Consider the following 18,283-nt stretch of genomic DNA (forward strand, 5'->3'; position numbering starts at 1 on the left):
AAAATGTGACTCACTGGACTTGTGGACGGACTGTCGCTGACGTGTCTGCGTGGCGGTGGAATGTCTCAAGTGCTGGGGTTTCTGGGAGGACGGGGGCTGAGAGAGGCCGGCCATCAACCGGGGGTCCTGAAGGTCGTCAAACAGCTGGACAATCTGTTCCACACTGTCTCCGCCTGCTTTCTGCTGAAAAGACATTAATCCATCCATGAAAATTCAAGAGAGAGAGAGAGAGAGAGAGGCAGGACTGACTTCCTTCAACAACTCAACTTTCACCAAACTAAGACCAAGGGTTTTAACCTTTCCCGTACGTCGCCTAAAATTTTGCGCGCCGTACATCGTGGGTGTGCAGAAACCCATGGTTTCTAAGAAGGAATGACCCCTCGCTGTACGTCGTGGGTGTGCAGGCACCCATGGTTTCTGTGTACGAACTAACCCTTCGCTGTACGTCGTGGGTGTGCAGGCACCCATGGTTTCTGTGTACGAACTAACCCTTCGCTGTACGTCGTGGGTGTGCAGGCACCCATGGTTTCTGTGTACGAACTAACCCTTCGCTGTACGCATCGAGATCGTGTTTATAGGTCAGTGGCTGTACGTCGTGGGTGTGCAGGCACCCATGGTTTCACTGAAGAAATAAGACCTTGCCGTACGTCGTGGGTGCACAGTAACCCACACCTGTCCGTAAAGCAAATTTGACTTTTCTTCAGCAGACTTGCATGCGCAGTTTCCACTTGTGCGTGTAGGCTATTTACTCCAGTGCTTGACCAGGCGCATTGCGAATAAGTTTTGCCCGTGAGAAGAGAGTGTTGTTACTTACAAAAAACGGTTTTTTTGTTTTTGTTTTGTGTGTGTGTGTGTGTGTGTGTGTGTGTGTGTGTTGTTTTTGTTGTTGGTTTTATTTTTTTGGCTGGCTGGCTGGCATTTTTTTTCTTTCTTTTTTTAGCCATCGTCGGGTTTTCTCTACTTTGAACAGATGAGGATAAGAATAAAATTTCTATATCAACTATCTTTCTTTTTTTAGCCATAGTCGGGTTTTCTCTACTTTGAACAGATTAGGATAAGAATAAAATTCAAGAATATCAACTAGATTTTAGATCAATTGATTTCAGACTTACAAAAATATCCAGTTCTTAGAAAGGCACTTTAATTCCAACTAGATAAAAAGCTATCAATCAGTTGCTCCCGATCATTCTCTACAAGAAAAACAGTTCATTCAATATTGTTGAAGATATCTAGTGCAATAAATATTGTTTTCTGAAATTAGTTACAACTTTAGAGTAAGACTTGAACCGGGATACGATCAACAAAAGACAAGGTCACTCTGATCTCTCTCTGTAGCGAGCCCAAGTGACGTCACGTCGACAACGCGTGGCGCGCAAGTTTTGCATGGGTGGCTCCACACCCACGACGTACGGCGTGCAAGGTTTATTCTTTGGGAGTATGGGTGTCGTCACACCCACGGCGTACTGGGACATTAATTGATTAATAACTTCTTTGTTTATGTATAAAAGAAAATAATGTTCAGTGGATATGTAGTAAACTATATTATGGACAAAGTCATGAAATTATGTGGAAGTGGCTTCAATATTACTTGAGTTACAGAGCAAAAACACTTGTCTGGGTGATTTCACACCCACGACGTACGGGAAAGGTTAACAACCTGAACTTCTGGGCAACAGCCAATTAATTGATAAACTCAACTATAAACAAGAGACAGAGAGGGATGGTGTGGAAGGTAGGGGGAGTGGGGGGATGGCAGTGAAAGAAGGGCGGTGGTCAGTGAGAGGTTATGAAGAGGTGAAGGTTGGGGGTGAAGAAAGACTGTCAAATGCTCAGGCAGCACATTCAGATAGAGATACTCAGAGTTTGTATGAAGTTTTAGCTATGGTCAGTTTACAGTGGAAAACACTCACACCCACACAAGGACCTGAAAATGTTGGTGAAACTGAAACTAGACTCAACAAATAATCTCATATTCAGCATATTTCAAAGAATTTATCTTGTTCTTGAAAAAACATTAGTTAATTAACTTATAAATCTAAGATTTACTTTCTCTTGAAGACTTCTAAAACACACAATATATTCAGTGCACACATGCACACCAAAACATAAACACGCTGGCATATACGCATAAAAAATAAACGGTCCCTGAATTCAAACAAGAGATTTCCTTCCGAGGCAGATCAGATGCATCAAAGAAAAATACACAGCAGACACTGATAAACACAAAACAACTAATCGACCATATCAAGAATTCTAGTACAAAAACCTAGTCAAATACCAACCTTGTGTCGACCAAGTTTCTGGCTGATGGGCCTGTAGGAGGCAGCACTGTCTGTGAGAGGATACAGATGACTGGCAGGAACCAGCCCTGTGCGACCCCCCACCTCTGCCTCACAGTAACCATGCCGGTCCACTGGTCCTGTGTGCAACAGCCAAACAAATACAATACTCCGACACGCCCACTCATCATGCCTATGATGTTACAGTGAAGCATATCGTTTTTGACAGTGAGTTACTGAAGCCTTACTTACATGAAAGTGTGTCATCCACAGTCACTGGGAACATTGACATTTTTTACTTTTTCCATTCATTATCAGCTGTTTCTCTTGTTAAATTAACTGCTTCCCTTAAGTCCGTTAAGTAATTTTCCTTAATTGTACTTCTATCTATTTTAACAGCCAAACAAAAACATTACGCTGGCCTGCCCAACTCATGTCTATGATGTTACAGTTAAGCATATAGTTTTGACAGCGAGTCAATGAAGCCTTACTTACATGAAAGTGTATCATCCATAGTCACTGGGAACAATATTTTTAAAAACTTTTTCCATTCATTATCAACTGTATCTCTTGTTAAACTAACAGTTTCCCTCAAGTCCATTAAATAATTTTCTTTAATTGTACTTCTATCTGTTTCAAACATTCATCTTTTGACTTCACCGTCTTGCCTTCCAAGTCACCCCCTCCTCTCCTTCCTTTACATTTAGCTCTGAATAGTATGGGCACATCTCTCTATCAGTAGGACTTGCCAAAACAACCCTGCTAGGTAGTTCAAGGAAGGAGAAGGAGAGGCAGACAGAAAAAGAGATGGGAAGAAAATATCTCAGAGACTGTACAATGCCCTGAGAGAGAAGAGGAACTGAGAGAAATGGAGAGAACTAGTTGCCAGTTTATCTGTGATGCCCCTATGGACATGAGACTATGGGGTAGAAGAAGAAGAAGAAGAAGACGACGACGAGAATGAAGCACAAGCCACAACAGCTCACCTCGGACATGAACTTGATCCCCTTCCTTCAGTGGCAGCTCCAGGTGGCGGTGGCCGCTGCGTGATGCGGTGTCTGGAACATAGTCCAGTATTGCCACACACACAGTGTCTCCCCCAAAACCAAACGTGCCTCCAGACCCTGCAGGCTGCTTGGCAGGAAGACCCCCATGCTGCCCTCTTCTGACCTGTTCCGCCGATTTAGGCCGGTGGAGTGACGACTTGTCGGCACCGGCAGAAAGGTCATGGAGGTCATCAAGTGAGGACGAAGACCACTTGGTGAAGGTTGTGTCAGGAATGCGTTCTGACATCAGTCTTTCTGTGTCTGTTGTGGCAGGCTGAGAAAAAAAAAGAAAAAAAGAATGAATGAATGGATGAGAGAGGGGGGAAAAGTGGGAGAGAGAGATTTATAAACTGAAGCTGAGCTACAACTATAAATACACAACATCTCATTCTGGAAAATATGATCAAGTAATGCTGATGAGCACATCTTTGAGATGTCACATTTAAAGTGACTTACCCATAACTGAATTCAATAGGTTCTGCATTCTTGTGTGCTCTGTACATACTTGGTGCTAATTTTAATGCTTTGGGTGGTTTCTTTAATGTGTTACAACTTTTGCTGTGAAAAGGGACCCGATTAGTGAAAAGGTATTATTTCAGCTTAATCATGCTGGACAGACCAACTGACTGTTTTCACTCTGGGCACCATCTTATCCACATCAATGGGATATCTGTTCATTCCCACACTGGCACAATTTCCTAAAGTTTAAACAAACCAACACGCTAGACAATGGAAATGAAAATTCAGGATCTACAGAGCTTTCTTCATTGACTAAACACTTCATAAAAAGGTTAAGGGCCACTTCATAAAAGCAGGTATATTTTCATACAATGTTTGAAAATCAAGAGATGATTTAAATCATGCGAGTTACATGTGGTCTACCAATGTCCTCTCACTGGAGATGCTAACCGCTGCTTCTGACACACATATATAACAGTCTGACAATGAGTCATAAAAAATTGATGTTTCAGCCAAAAGTCTTACATTTATTCACTGAGTTTTAAATGACAGCTGTAGTTTTTCTTTCTAAAAAAAATGGAAGTGCATGTGCATGAAAGCACCTCTAGCGATGAGCGGTGGTCGTTACACTGGCTGCAATCATCACTGTTTGTTAAAAATTCAGCATTATTTCACCACGTCCTTAAGAAGAAAACTGTGCAAGTTCCAACACGGTCCTTAACGTTTTGTGAAACCTGTATTTCAGTACCTCTATTCAGTGAATGAGTCATCAATCGCTCAGTGAAGTAAGTTCCAAAGTGGTCCTTAATTTTTTGTGAAACCTATATTTCAGTACCTCTATTCAGTGAATGAGTCATCAATCACTCAGTGAAGTAAGTTCCAAAGTGGTCCTTGACTTATTGTTAACCCTGTACTTCAACTCCTCAATTCAGTGAAGAAGTTCCCAGCAATGCAGTGGACACTTACCCCTGTGATGAGGTCAAGCGGTGACAGGGGGCGATTGTACTCCTCACCCCCAGCCAGTGTTTCCAGGTGACTCAGTTCCTCCAGCAGGGAACTGGAACGTCCTCGCCCCCCACGCACCTCTTCTGACAGGCGCCGTAGGACCTCATCCTGTTAAATGGTGCAACAACAATAACGATACTGATAAAGAGTACAATAATTTGGAATGATAACAATAATATATGTACAATGACACAGCAACATTTCATCCTGTACAACGCTATAACAACAATAAGTTTCTTTTCAAGAAGATGTTAAAAGCAAGTACAATAACAAGAATACTAATAATTAAATACAACATTTTCTGGAATAACAAGAATAATAATATACAATGTTAGAGCAACACCTCAACCTACAAACTGGTAAAACAATAATAACAATACTACTATTAATAATGAAGTACAATGTTAATGAACAATGACAATAATAAATGTATTAAAATAAAAACAAACCAACAACTTGTCAACCGATTACATGTTCATTCCCTGAAATGGCGCCAACACCCAGTGACAATCATACACACCACTGCTTTTGACATGAACAGCCTAAAGAACACTAACCTTCTCCTGGCATTTCTTGGCCAGTCTGGCCACTTTGGCCCGTAATGCGTGCACAGCCGTCACAGCCTTGTTCTTCTGGATGTTCACTTCATCATACTGAAACCACACACATCACCAACTGTCAGGTATAATGGTGTCAACAGTTTGAAGTGACCTGGTTTTATGATTGGTCCATGACATGACCTGGTTTCATATGATTGGATTATGCAAGTGACCTGGTTTAATTTGATTGGTCCATGACATTACCCAATTTAATTTGATTGGTCCAAGTCTGTCAAGTCTCTTGTCCGTCACTTTGCTAATCTTGGTAAGGAAACAAATTGTTGTTGTTTGTAGAGTAGTTTCTCAAGTAGTAAGGATCTGTTGTTTGAATATCTATAATTACTCATGACATGGTTTAGAGTTTTGGGTGGAAGTAAGCAAATTCTAAAACAGGAGTCTCCCCACTACCCCCAGACCAAAAAGTCAACACAGACAGAAGAAAGATATTTCATAAAACTAATCAATTTCTAAGAAAAACCAAAGCAAAAGCTGTAGATACTTTATCACTGAAAACAGCAGACAATGTATTTCAGGGTAATTCCTAGAGAATAAAAATGATTTTAGCATGACAAGTTTTTTCCACAGTGATATGGAGATCTTTTTCTTCAACTGTTTTATTTTCAAAGCAAAGTCCGAAAGAAAAACTCCCACAAAAGCAACCCTGTGTATAAAATGCAACATGAAAAGAAAGCAAGAATAAAAAAAAAACAAGCAAAGGGTTCACCTTTGGTTATTGCACACATAATTTCTGTGCTCCATTACCAAAACAGACAAATATTTAATTCTTTTTAGTGGCAAATTCAACATCAAGCTCTTTAAACATCAGATGAATTGGTACCATTTTCAAATGACAAAATCAACCAGATGTAATGACAGAGAGAAATGTTAAACTCTTCATGACATCACAGTCATTAGATAAAGAACAAAAAAACCTTCACAGAGCAAATGAAATGTTGCTGTCATTAGAGTTTCAATAAAATTCAATTAAAATCATGAAGCACATGAGAACTAAACCCTCCAAAAACCAAAGTGCAAGGTCAAAAGCAAAGACCATTAATGGACATCATATACACAACACTCCTGTCAACAGTCAATCACATCAGACATTTAACGTCATTAACTCCTTAAGACAGAGGCCATGCTTTAGGTACCCTTCATTGTGCATTCAGATTTTGTTTGTTTTTTTGTTTCAGATTTTTTTTTTCAAGTAAAAAAGAAAAGGAATATATATATATATGTTTGATCAATAATGAAAAAAACAACCTTGACAAAAATTTTACAAAAGACCTATAGACAAATACTGTTGCAGAATGAGCATTTTGTGCTCATTCCAGTGTTCACAACCGCAATGCCTGTTAAAAAAAAAGTATAGCAAGATTCACAGTTATTGAAAGGATGGACTTTGGAAAAACAGGAGACTGGACCAGGAAGACAGCAGTAAGAAAAGATGAAAGGAACAAAATGAAAAAGGAAGGTCTGATGGAGTGATGGCCTAGAGATAATGCGTCCGCCTAGTAAGCGAGAGAATCTGAGTGCGATGGTTCGAATCACAGCTCAGCCGCCGATATTTTCTCCCCCTCCACTACACCTTGAGTGGTGGTCTAGATGCTAGTCATTCGGATGAGATGATAAACCGAGGTCCCGTGGTGTGCAGCATGCACTGAGCGCACGTAAAAGAACCCACGGCAACAAAAGGGTTGTTCCTGGCAAAATTCTGTAGAAAAATCCACTTCGATAGGAAAAACAAATAAAACTGCACGCAGGAAAAAATACAAAAAAGGGTGGCGCTGTAGTGTAGCAATGTGCTCTCCCTGGGGAGAGCAGCCCGAATTTCACACAGAAAAATCTGTTGTGATAAAAAGAGAAATACAAATACAAATACAAAATGGATGTGTGAGTGGCAGGGTGCTGTCATTCATGAATCTTTTAACCCTTTGAGCCCTGAGTTCCTGAGCAAAATTTGCAAATAATTGGTATCTGATGTGTCACGGCAGATATAAAAAGAGTGCCCTGACCACCGCTTTACCAGTGGTAGAGAAAAATGACATAATGCCTAGCCACCGGTTGAGCGGTGCATAAACACTTGTGTCGTGTTTTGCTATTGGTTGACTTATATTGAAATCGATCTTTTTTATCCAAAGCACATGCACAAAACACAGTGAAAAGGCGCAGCCATGTTGGTACTACATTCGCTGACGTCAGAATATTATGGTTTTTCTGACTGGCTCTTCAATATAAGTCAACCAATAGCAAAACACGACACAAGTACTTACGCACTGCTCAACCGGTGGCTAGGCATTATGTCATTTTTCTCTACCACTGGTAAAGCGGTGGTCAGGGCTCAAAGGGTTAATCATTCACAAATCAGCTTCACACCAGCATCCTGAAATGAAAACAAGGTACAAAGCAGAATCTTCTCAAACACAAAAAAACTAGCACTTGCCCGCGCACACATATTGTCAAGGTCACGCCTCGCCTCTCGCAGTCTGTCCAGACGAAGCTGCAACTCAGCGAGGCGCTCATGAAGATTGAGGTTTTCCTCATAAACCTCACGCAATTTGTCCATCTATCCAAAGAGGCGGAGTCCAGGTCAGAGGGCATGAGACGAACGAAAGGCACAATAAAGATACAGTCACCACATGTACAAATATTTAAAATTACTGATGCATGCCACTTTAAGGCTGATGAAATGTTAAACAATGTTTGTTTTTGTTTTTTTTTTTTTTTTTTTAATAACGTGAAGTTAAATTCTGAATTTTTCAGGTTAATCACCAATACAAATATAATATAAAACAGAACTTCTTTTCTTGTAAGCAAGATTCAGTAATATACAATGTAGTTAAATTTGATTTTTTTTTCATAGTGTCACTACTTCTACTATGATAGCTTTTTTTTTTTTTTTTTTCCTTTTTGGGGAGGTAAAACGTTATACACTGTCAAACGTTTTATGTAGCTAAATTAAAAATTTTCAAGTTTACTACTAATATGATGGTAAAAAGAATTTTTTCCCCTTCCTTTCTTTTTCAATTAGTACACACACACACACATTAATTACAGATGTTCTGAAAACAAAAGCAATCAAAAAGTAATGTCAATCATTTTGTAAATATCAAACTGTTATGAAACTGATATTCATTATGACAAATTCTGAAATTTCTTTCAAAGACTTGAGGAAAAATGTGCGATATGTAATGCATCATGTTGTAAGAAGGACAATAACTGCATCAAATGGTGGAAAATGCTTAAAAAAGAAAGAAAGAAAGAAAAAAACAACAAAAAACAACAACAAAAACCAACAAAAAAAAACAAAAACAAAAAAAAACAACCTCTCTGATTCACACATTAATGATAATAGTATCTGCAGGATGTGATTAATACAATGTTATATAAAACAACTTTATCAGTCAATATTTTAATGAGAAATTGTCAAAACAACATAAATAATTAGTCTATTATATTAATGTGTTTCCCAATGCGAAGTTAAATGTCAATTAAAAAGAAATGATGAGGTGAATGACGTCAAGTGTGAAAATGATACAAATCACACACAAAAACTATGACAGAAATGGAAAAAAACAACAACAAAAAACAACAACAACAAAAAAACTTTGTCTTTCATCCCAACTACTCCAAAACAAAGAAACAAAAACAAAAAAGGGTTAGAAAAAACAACAAAAACAAAAAAACAACTATGACAATGAAATCGCACACATACACACAAAAGAATGCACTGAGCTCTTAGACTCCATGTGCAGCACAAAGAGTTTGAATAATTAGTTTTGTGCTCAAGTATCTAAAAGGTAAAGCAGGAATTACATAGCATTCAAACACTGGACCCCCCTTGTACAGTATCACACTGAGAAGTTGACCACCCTTGGAATTATATCATTTTTATATTGTCCCTCTATTTCTAACTTAGTTTTCTCACAATTCAGTTTTCAGTTTCTCTTAAATCAAACTATATCCTTTGACAGTACTTTTTTTTTTTTTTGCTTTCACTAAGTGCTTTAACCTGGCTAAAAGGCCCAAGATGGAGTTGACAGCCAGCCAGAAATATTGGAACATTCCTAAAAACTCTGTTTTTAAATAATTAATAAGATGTTTAATTATTACTGATAATTCTATTTACATGAAAGTTTGTTTTTCCCCCAAAGATCAGTTTATGTAAAAAAAAAACATAGACTTTCATACCAAAAGAGTGGTCAATGAAACTCAATGCAAATGACAAAAAGAACTGATGGGGAATAAATAAAAAACAACAACAAATGTATACACCACAGATGATATGTGTGATCAATACATTGTGCTCACCCTTGCATTGTGTTTCACGTAAATACTCATTCCAAAAAAACCAATAAAACAGGTGAAGATGTGTGCAAATTTCATGAGAGAAGTGAAAATATTTGCCCAGTGTGAAGAGCATAATGAAGAAAAAAGAAAGAAAGAAAAAAATCCAGATAGTTCATTTTCTGATGTGCCACCATACAAACACCCCATGCAGCCTCTCAATAAGTGGGAGCAAAAGAAAAATCACCTCAAACCATTATCAATAAAAACAACAACAACAACAACAAAACGGGGGGTTATCTGCAAGCAAACAAACCCTCAGTGAATGGAACAACCATATTTTTAAGTCCCTCAAGAAAAGATGTTGAGCAGCACTGGAAAATGCTTGAGCAGTGAGGGGTGAAGAAAACAAAACCACCAGACGTGAAAGACCACCCTGCAGAATAACTCCCCATGCAGCCTCAATCCCCGAAATGTGTTACCCTCTCTTTCAAATTCTTGTTCAGATTGGACACTTGGGTCTCCAAAGAACTGTTTTCTGCTTCCACATTGGACAGTTCTCGCACTCGGGTATGTAGTTCGTGCACCTTGGGTTCAAGGTCATCGCGCTCTGCGGTGACCTTGGCAAGGTCGCACTTGAGATGGTCGCGCTCTAAAATTGTGCGCTTCAAGGTGAACTCAAGGTCGTCCTTGTCGCTGAGAGCTTTGTGCAAGTCTTGGTACTTGTTCCACACATCTTCAAACTTCTCGCATGCACACATTCACGTACACGCACACACAACAGAAGAAATGACATACAGTCTTGTCATGTCTCACCATTAACCCAGAACCAAATACATGAATGCATCTCTCCAAACATCACAGAGTTAATACAGAATATACACTAGTTAAATGAATACTTCTTGCAAATCACCAGCACAAAGCTGTCAGTCTATGTAAGATGTCAAACACCAGTTCACTAAAAGAAAATACTACTACTGATAATAACAATAATAATCAATTATAATGAAGATTGCTCTATTTTATTCTCGTTAACATAAAAAATGAATAATTCTGTCACATCTATCAGACATTGTTAAAAAAAGATAACACTCCCTATCAGCAATATCAGACTTAAACAACAGCATTTCACAGGAAGCATATTCATATTCATATTCAAATACAAGTACTTGTAATACTGTTGAATAATGTCATTCTGCCAACTTTTTTTTCAAAGATAACACTCCCTATCAGCAATATCAGACTTAAACAACAGCATTTCACAGGAAGCATATTCATATTCATATTCAAATACAAGTACTTGTAATACTGTTGAATAATGTCATTCTGCCAACTTTTTTTTCAAGGAGTTTGATTAAAAAAAAAAAGAAAAAAAAAGAAAAAAAAGAAATTGTTTGCCAAAACCCAGCTCATGAAATTTTCAATGGAAAGTGAAAGAAAATTAAGGAGACACACACACATATAAAACAAATAGCATGTTGTTTTAAAATTAAGAATCTTGGCATGATTTTCAATTGCAAGTATTATTTCTTTTTTACAAGTTGAAAAACATGCTAAAAAAAAAAGTTAATGGTTGTGAAACTGTTATCTCTCTCTCTCTCTCTCTCTCTCTCTCCACACACACACACACATACACACACATATATATATATATCTTTTTTTTCTGTTAATAGTTGTTAAGTTGTTTTTAGTTTGATAGAAATACACAAACATGTACCCACACAGATGGAAACACACACACACACACAACCTCCTGTCACCACCATGTATGAACAAAAACATTATTTCTCTCAGTTTTGCTACTGAACATAATGTTGACTACAGAAGATCAGATGGATGTCCTCTTCTGAAAAAAAAAGCTGAAGAACAAAACCTTTTCCAAGAATAATGGCTTCCCAAAATACAACCAAGAATAACATTTTTTTTTTTTCAGTATCCAAAAAAATACAAAGAAAACAACCCCAAAACAGAAACCTGTATACAGATACTGACACACATTCCTGCTGCAGATAGAAAATCAAATCACTGCTGGTTTACTTTCAGTCCAACCACACACGAAGAGGCTGTTTCAGGGCTGACACAGGTAAGAGAAGCTCTTCACACTCATCAACTCACCTGTCCCCGCAGTGTGTTGTATTCGTCCTTCATCTGCTTCAGCTGGATGTCGGCGTCCTGCAACTGGGTCACCTCGGTCTCCAGCAGTCTCAAGGCGTCCAGAGCATTTTTGCGCATTGACTCCACACTGCTGGCCTCCTGTCTCCATCGCTGCATTTCCTCTGCCATGCTGTCTATCTCTAGGCGCTGGAAAATATTTATAGTAATAATAATAATAATGTGTCCTTATTGACTTATTACTGGCAGTGACTAAACTTCTAGTGCAGCCATCGTCTCTTGAGGCGGAAAGAAGCCACCACAGCCGCTGATGCATTTATATATCACTTATCCTGTAGCTCTAAAGGCATTTGGCAATACAAGTAGTATGAATATGATACAGACATTGCACTTAATTAGCATTCATAAGTGTCGGCCTGAAAGGCCATCACACATCCATAAGCTTGCTTGCAAGCCACCAAACAGAACATTTGTTCATTATTACAGACTTAACGTGCTGGCATATCCAGTCACAAATAATTTCCTTGTATTTGTTAGGATATGAAATTTATTTGTTCGTCAGCTTTCAACTTTCATAGTAATTAGTATTCATCCACATTAGGAACATACACAAATGCACAATCTTTTTCAACAAGAATTATGTCCAGTGGAATTTTATCAATCTAAACTGAAGGGGAAATGCACTGAGTTCACAAAAAAATGTAAGTCAGTTTTCATCAATGACAATGTAGCCAATCAAAAAAATTGTTCTATTTCATAAGCTCTTTCAAATCACTGGATGTAATATTTGATTCAACAAACATTCAAGAGGCAAAAAAACACAAATTACGCAACAAACTTGAGAGTGAGTGTTTAAGTTCACAATATCCATGTACAACCACACCAAGCTACAAAGGCACATATTGCACACTGAGGCTACAAACAGTCTGGCACCTTAGCTGTAAGCTCCCTGTCCTTGCGATCCAGTTCTGTTTTAAGTGCGGCTGGGTCTGTGAAGATGTCATCTTTCCTGTAGCCTGCGTTTCCCAGATCCTGTTTCAGATGTTTGACCTCCGTCTGCAACTGCTGGACAAGGTCACGGTCATTCTTCTTGTTCTGCACAAAAAACACAACCACATTTTTTTTTCTGACACGTTGCAGATCTGCCAGTCACAAGATCTTTTTTTTTTTTTTTTTTGTAATTTAAGAACTGGACCTTTTTTCCTCCCCCAACAAAGCTTTGAAATAAAGCAAATTGGTGACATTTGATTTTACAGACATGGTTGAAGGAATGTGTGTGTGTGTGTGTGCGCACATGCGTGCTGCCGTGCGCGTGTGTGTACCAGAGACATAATGCATAAGTGTATAATAAGCTTGGTCATTAATCTAACATCTATTCACTAAAGTGATTTTAGATGTAAATCTGTGTCTATAATAACAGTCCAAACAGACATGGTTTTGAGCACTGTAAGTATTCCGATACAACAATTAACAATATAAGCTCCAGCTGCAAACAAGAGTAATACCAAATGTGGTAACAACACCAGCAATAGTAGTCGCAGAAGTAATCATTCTTTACAATTATTGCTATACTGTTGTAACTCCTGCTATTGCAACTGCTGGTAACATTATCATAATTGGACAGATCTATGAAAAATGGACAATATTAACAAAAATACACAGAGGTTGAAAAATGGACAATATCAATACAAGTACAAAGAGGTTGAAAAACGGACAATATCAACAAAGGAAAGAGAGGATGACAATAAAATATTTTCCAACAATTATGCATGATTTATGCTAGTTATTGCTGTCTTAGTTGAGGATGTTGTTAAGGTTTCCACTGTTCTATTTGAAATAGTTCTGTTCCAAGATAAAGAATGCGTCAAGGTTTATGTTGTTTGTTTTCTTCCATGATGGTGAATGCCATCAACTCACCTTGTTCTTCAATACTTCCTCCGCCTCCAGGATCCATTTTTCAAAAATATAAATATAGCGTCTTTTCTCTTCCAGATCCTTCTCCAACTTGTTTATCTGCAAAAGATGGTTACCAGTGACCATTTAGAACAGACAAAGAGAGGTGGTCATACTGGATTTATAAAACTTTTTTTTTAAAAATGCAGTGACTGTGTGAATATACGAACGTATGACATTTAGATCCTTGTGAAGTTTTTGATATTGAATATGTGTGCCCACCAGACCACTAAGTCAATTTTGTTGTTTTTAAACAGAAAATAATTATACCAATTAATCTGAACATTTACACAATATGTGCACATATAGAATACATGTATATATGATTACTAACACCCAACATTACCCAAAAATTTATCCTGATGATGATGATGTTAATTATCAGTATCATCACTGTTGCTGAAATAGTTTATGAAATAATAGGACTGACTACACACACACACACACACACACTTTTGTCTAATATCATTTACTGTGGATAGACATTAAATGAATTGAACAAACACACACAAACACACACATAAACTCACGAACACACACACACACATAACTTTTAGCTATCAACTGACAAAATCCATGCCATTTATTTCAAAGTCTCTATCATTATATCAATGGCCCCTAAACCTATAATAATAAAACATCATATACTGTAATAATATATAATTGATCACAATGCACCAACATGGGAAGACTCCTTCACCCTAAATATCAGCTAAAAATTTCATTGGAAAATGTGTGCTCATGAAATAAAGATAAATAGTTCTCAGTGAAGAAACACACACACACACTCAAACACACACACACAACTCTTAACATGTTTATAAGTATATGTCTTCATATGCAGACTGGAAATTAACACATGCACATAAATATGTCCATTAATATAAAGTTTCTCACATGCATACCAATACAATTCATATGCTTTAGAACAAGGTAAAACATACATGACACAATCACACCCACACACATACTCTCTCACCTTTCACCTCTTTGCACATACATGTACACGGGTAACACCTGTCAACTCACAAATGTGCACACGCATGTGCATACACAGACGCTTTCTGTCTCCCAGTTTTACTTCTTTCAACCATAATGTTGAGGGGGAAAAAAATGCATCTCCTAACCCCCATGCAAACACAATACACACACACACAAACACACACTCTCACACAATTTTTTTAAGTCTCAATTATGCGCAACAACAAAGTTTACACACTACCTACCATGTAATCATAGATCATCAGTCATTCAGCTAACGAAACTTCATCCTTTAATGCCATTAAGTTCTTTCCAAACATTAAATAGTAACACCAGTTGGCATGGCCAATGTACAATGATGCAACCACCTTTGACAAACAACCCACAGTTTTAGCACATGCTTAAGTGCGCCTACGACAGACCCTTGGTGGTGTATGGAAATGAGGGAAGGGAATAAGCAGGACGGATGAAAGGTGTGAATCATTTAGTAAGTGCACATTAGGTCTTCACCACAGCAGACACCACTAGGTAGGAACCCGCACCGCTACATGACAAACAAAACACCATGCACAAATGTCCACAGCCCACATATCCTCTTGCACGACCATTAGCATCCAGAGCACATACACAAACATGAACATGACCAAATATATGAACATAAAAATGGAGAAACTGTCTGATGGAAAGGAATCAATGATATTCATTGAATATGTAAACATGTTCTTTTTCTTTCAGCACCTTTCTCAAGATCTATATTAGGCGGGGGAATATATATATATATATATATATATATATATATATATATATATATATATATATATATATGAGAGAGAGAGAGAGAGAGAGAGAGAGCAGACCACCTTCCTAAAAAAACTATGAATTCATTCACATAAATCAACTGACACATCTGATTTTCAATCATTTTATACCCACAGCTGCAGGATAATAACTGGACAATGTTTGCCATTGGTATGATAGCTTCTCTCACAAAATTCTCCAAATTTTTGATTGATATACAATGCATGATTCTGCAATATTGAGTTAAATCTATCAAACTAATGAACACAAGATTTTGCATTAATGATTAACATTTATCAAACTGATAGACACAAGTTGCTACACCGAATAAACACATAAATATCAGTTCAATCAAAAGATTTTGTCAGAACTTGCATCTCAACATCAACCAAAATTTACTCAACATGGAATGAAAATTGTGACCAGCATCAGAATTCCTTGAATTCTATGGAAGTAGGGCTTTCATGTTAATTATTTGTGTTAATTAATCTCTGGAACTAACAATTCTACATCCCTTAGATTAAGACTTCATCATTCCCAAATTTGTCTCAAGGCATCATTGCTGCAGATATTTGAGCTAATCTTCTAATAGTGACTAAGCAGTTATAATGATCAAAGCAGACTACTTATCAAATAACATGTATTCATGCAAGTGAACCATATTCACAGTGTAACATTTCATAACAAATTAATCACAGAACCTGTTTACATTAAACAGCAGTCAGTCACAAAAACAGAGTAGTTAGAACGTTGGACTTTCTATTTGATGGTCCTGGGATTAATCCAGATATCAACAACAGGTGGGTTATGGGTGGAAACTGATTTTTCCCTGGTAGTTAGAACGTTGGACTTTCTATTTGATGGTACTGGGATTAATCCAGATATCAACAACAGGTGGGTTATGGGTGGAAACTGATTTTTCCCTGGTAGTTAGAACGTTGGACTTTCTATTTGATGGTACTGGGATTAATCCAGATATCAACAACAGGTGGGTTATGGGTGGAAACTGATTTTTCCCTGGTAGTTAGAACGTTGGACTTTCTATTTGATGGTCCTGGGATTAATCCAGATATCAACAACAGGTGGGTTATGGGTGGAAACTGATTTTTCCCTGGTAGTTAGAACGTTGGACTTTCTATTTGATGGTCCTGGGATTAATCCAGATATCAACAACAGGTGGGTTATGGGTGGAAACTGATTTTTCCCTGGTAGTTAGAACGTTGGACTTTCTATTTGATGGTCCTGGGATTAATCCAGATATCAACAACAGGTGGGTTATGGGTGGAAACTGATTTTTCCAATCTCCCAGGTCAACACAGACTTGCTACTGCCTTCATTGTCTTCATGTGCATAAACACACACAAAATCAAACACACATGTCAAAAACCCATAATCCATGAGGGATTTTTGTGGGTTATGTATCATGAACATATCCAGCGTACACGCCCCAGAAAACAGAATATGGCTGCTTAAACATCTCGTTAAAAATGGTCATACACGTTAAAGTTCACTCTTTGGTACGGGTGAAAATCAGAATGCAGCCCATGAACACAAAAGAAATTCTAGAGTAACCTCTGTAGACAATTGTTAGCAGTCAACAGTTAGAGCAATCAGCATTAGTAAAGTTTACCCACAAGTGCAAATTTCCTGTGTACACTTGACAGAACATGTGCAGTCTGTTCTCAGACATCAAGAAATTGATTTGTTCACAGAAACGACCAGGCCGGAAGAAACACTCCCCGAAGACCCAAGCCCAAAATATATCATATCATTATCATAATGGAATCTTTGCCTATATCCAGTATGGTCATCACACTCCTCTCTTTGCCTTTCATTTTACCTGCTGAAAATACTACCCCTGTCCCCTTTCTCTCTCTCTCTCTCACACACACACACACATACACACACGTGCATGCAATGGATGAATGCACACATGCATTCAACTGAACACTCACATACATGCACACAAATAAGCATGAAAACATTGTTAACCTATTGAGGACAACAAAACAGAACCACACAATATACCTACCAATCTCAAATACATGAGACTTTCTTATAACAAGATTGAGTATCCTCAGCCATGAAAACTCATAAAGAATTCCACAAAAAATGGAAAAAAAGAAAGGTGAATGGAAACAGCAAATCACAAACACTGAACAGAACCAGAGGTACTTGAAGATAAACCACAATAAGTCTTCAGCAAATAAATATGGAAAGAAACATGGGTAGGGAGAACATACACCACAACAGTATGATAAAAGTTCTCTAACTTTTGTGGCAGATTAACTATGCTCTACAAAGAATATAATTAACAGGGCAATGCTGCCATCGACTGACAACAGTAACTGCCAGAGTAAAAACCATTCACAACATTTATGTAAATTTATTTACCTCAACCTTGGTGTCCAATGTCTATTACAATGTAGGATATGGAAAAAAACAACAAATACTTCGGGATCATATCTGAAGTAAGGTCCTGTTGATAGAACCACGAGAGAACAGACACCAGTAGTTATAGTTACATTTGGTATGGAGATGACCATTTCCGACAAAGATGGTGAGAGAGAACCTATTTGATACCATGGGGATAGCGAAATAGCCAATGTCTGTGTTGAATGTCTGTGATTCAAACTCACGACAGAACAGATAGTGAATTCAAGGAGACAATAAAACACACTAAACATGAGGAGCTGAACCAAGGACACGAACTGTGATCACCAAACAGTCAAAATGCCTGGCAAGTAAGCCAGAGGCCCCAGAT

General features: G+C 37.9%; 1 protein-coding gene across 7 annotated transcripts in view; it reads right to left on the bottom strand.

The window, feature by feature from the left end:
• Positions 1-18,283, bottom strand: part of LOC143301638 (uncharacterized) — a 171,570-nt gene that overhangs the window by 6,134 nt on the left and 147,153 nt on the right. For 5 of the 7 annotated variants that reach the window (XM_076616097.1, XM_076616082.1, XM_076616066.1 and 2 more), the window contains 9 exons: positions 13,705-13,800; positions 12,721-12,882; positions 11,791-11,976; positions 7,832-7,954; positions 5,347-5,442; positions 4,751-4,897; positions 3,266-3,599; positions 2,283-2,419; positions 15-183 (listed from right to left, as the gene is read on the bottom strand). In XM_076616097.1, coding sequence (XP_076472212.1) covers positions 15-183; positions 2,283-2,419; positions 3,266-3,599; positions 4,751-4,897; positions 5,347-5,442; positions 7,832-7,954; positions 11,791-11,976; positions 12,721-12,882; positions 13,705-13,800 — 1,450 coding nt within the window. The remainder of the gene's footprint in view (positions 1-14; positions 184-2,282; positions 2,420-3,265; positions 3,600-4,750; positions 4,898-5,346; positions 5,443-7,831; positions 7,955-11,790; positions 11,977-12,720; positions 12,883-13,704; positions 13,801-18,283) is intronic. The other 2 variants (XM_076616075.1, XM_076616089.1) reach the window with 2 other exon arrangements.

Source organism: Babylonia areolata, chromosome 2 (genome assembly GCF_041734735.1).
Source record: "Babylonia areolata isolate BAREFJ2019XMU chromosome 2, ASM4173473v1, whole genome shotgun sequence".
Classification (NCBI taxonomy): Eukaryota; Metazoa; Mollusca; class Gastropoda; order Neogastropoda; family Buccinidae; genus Babylonia; species Babylonia areolata.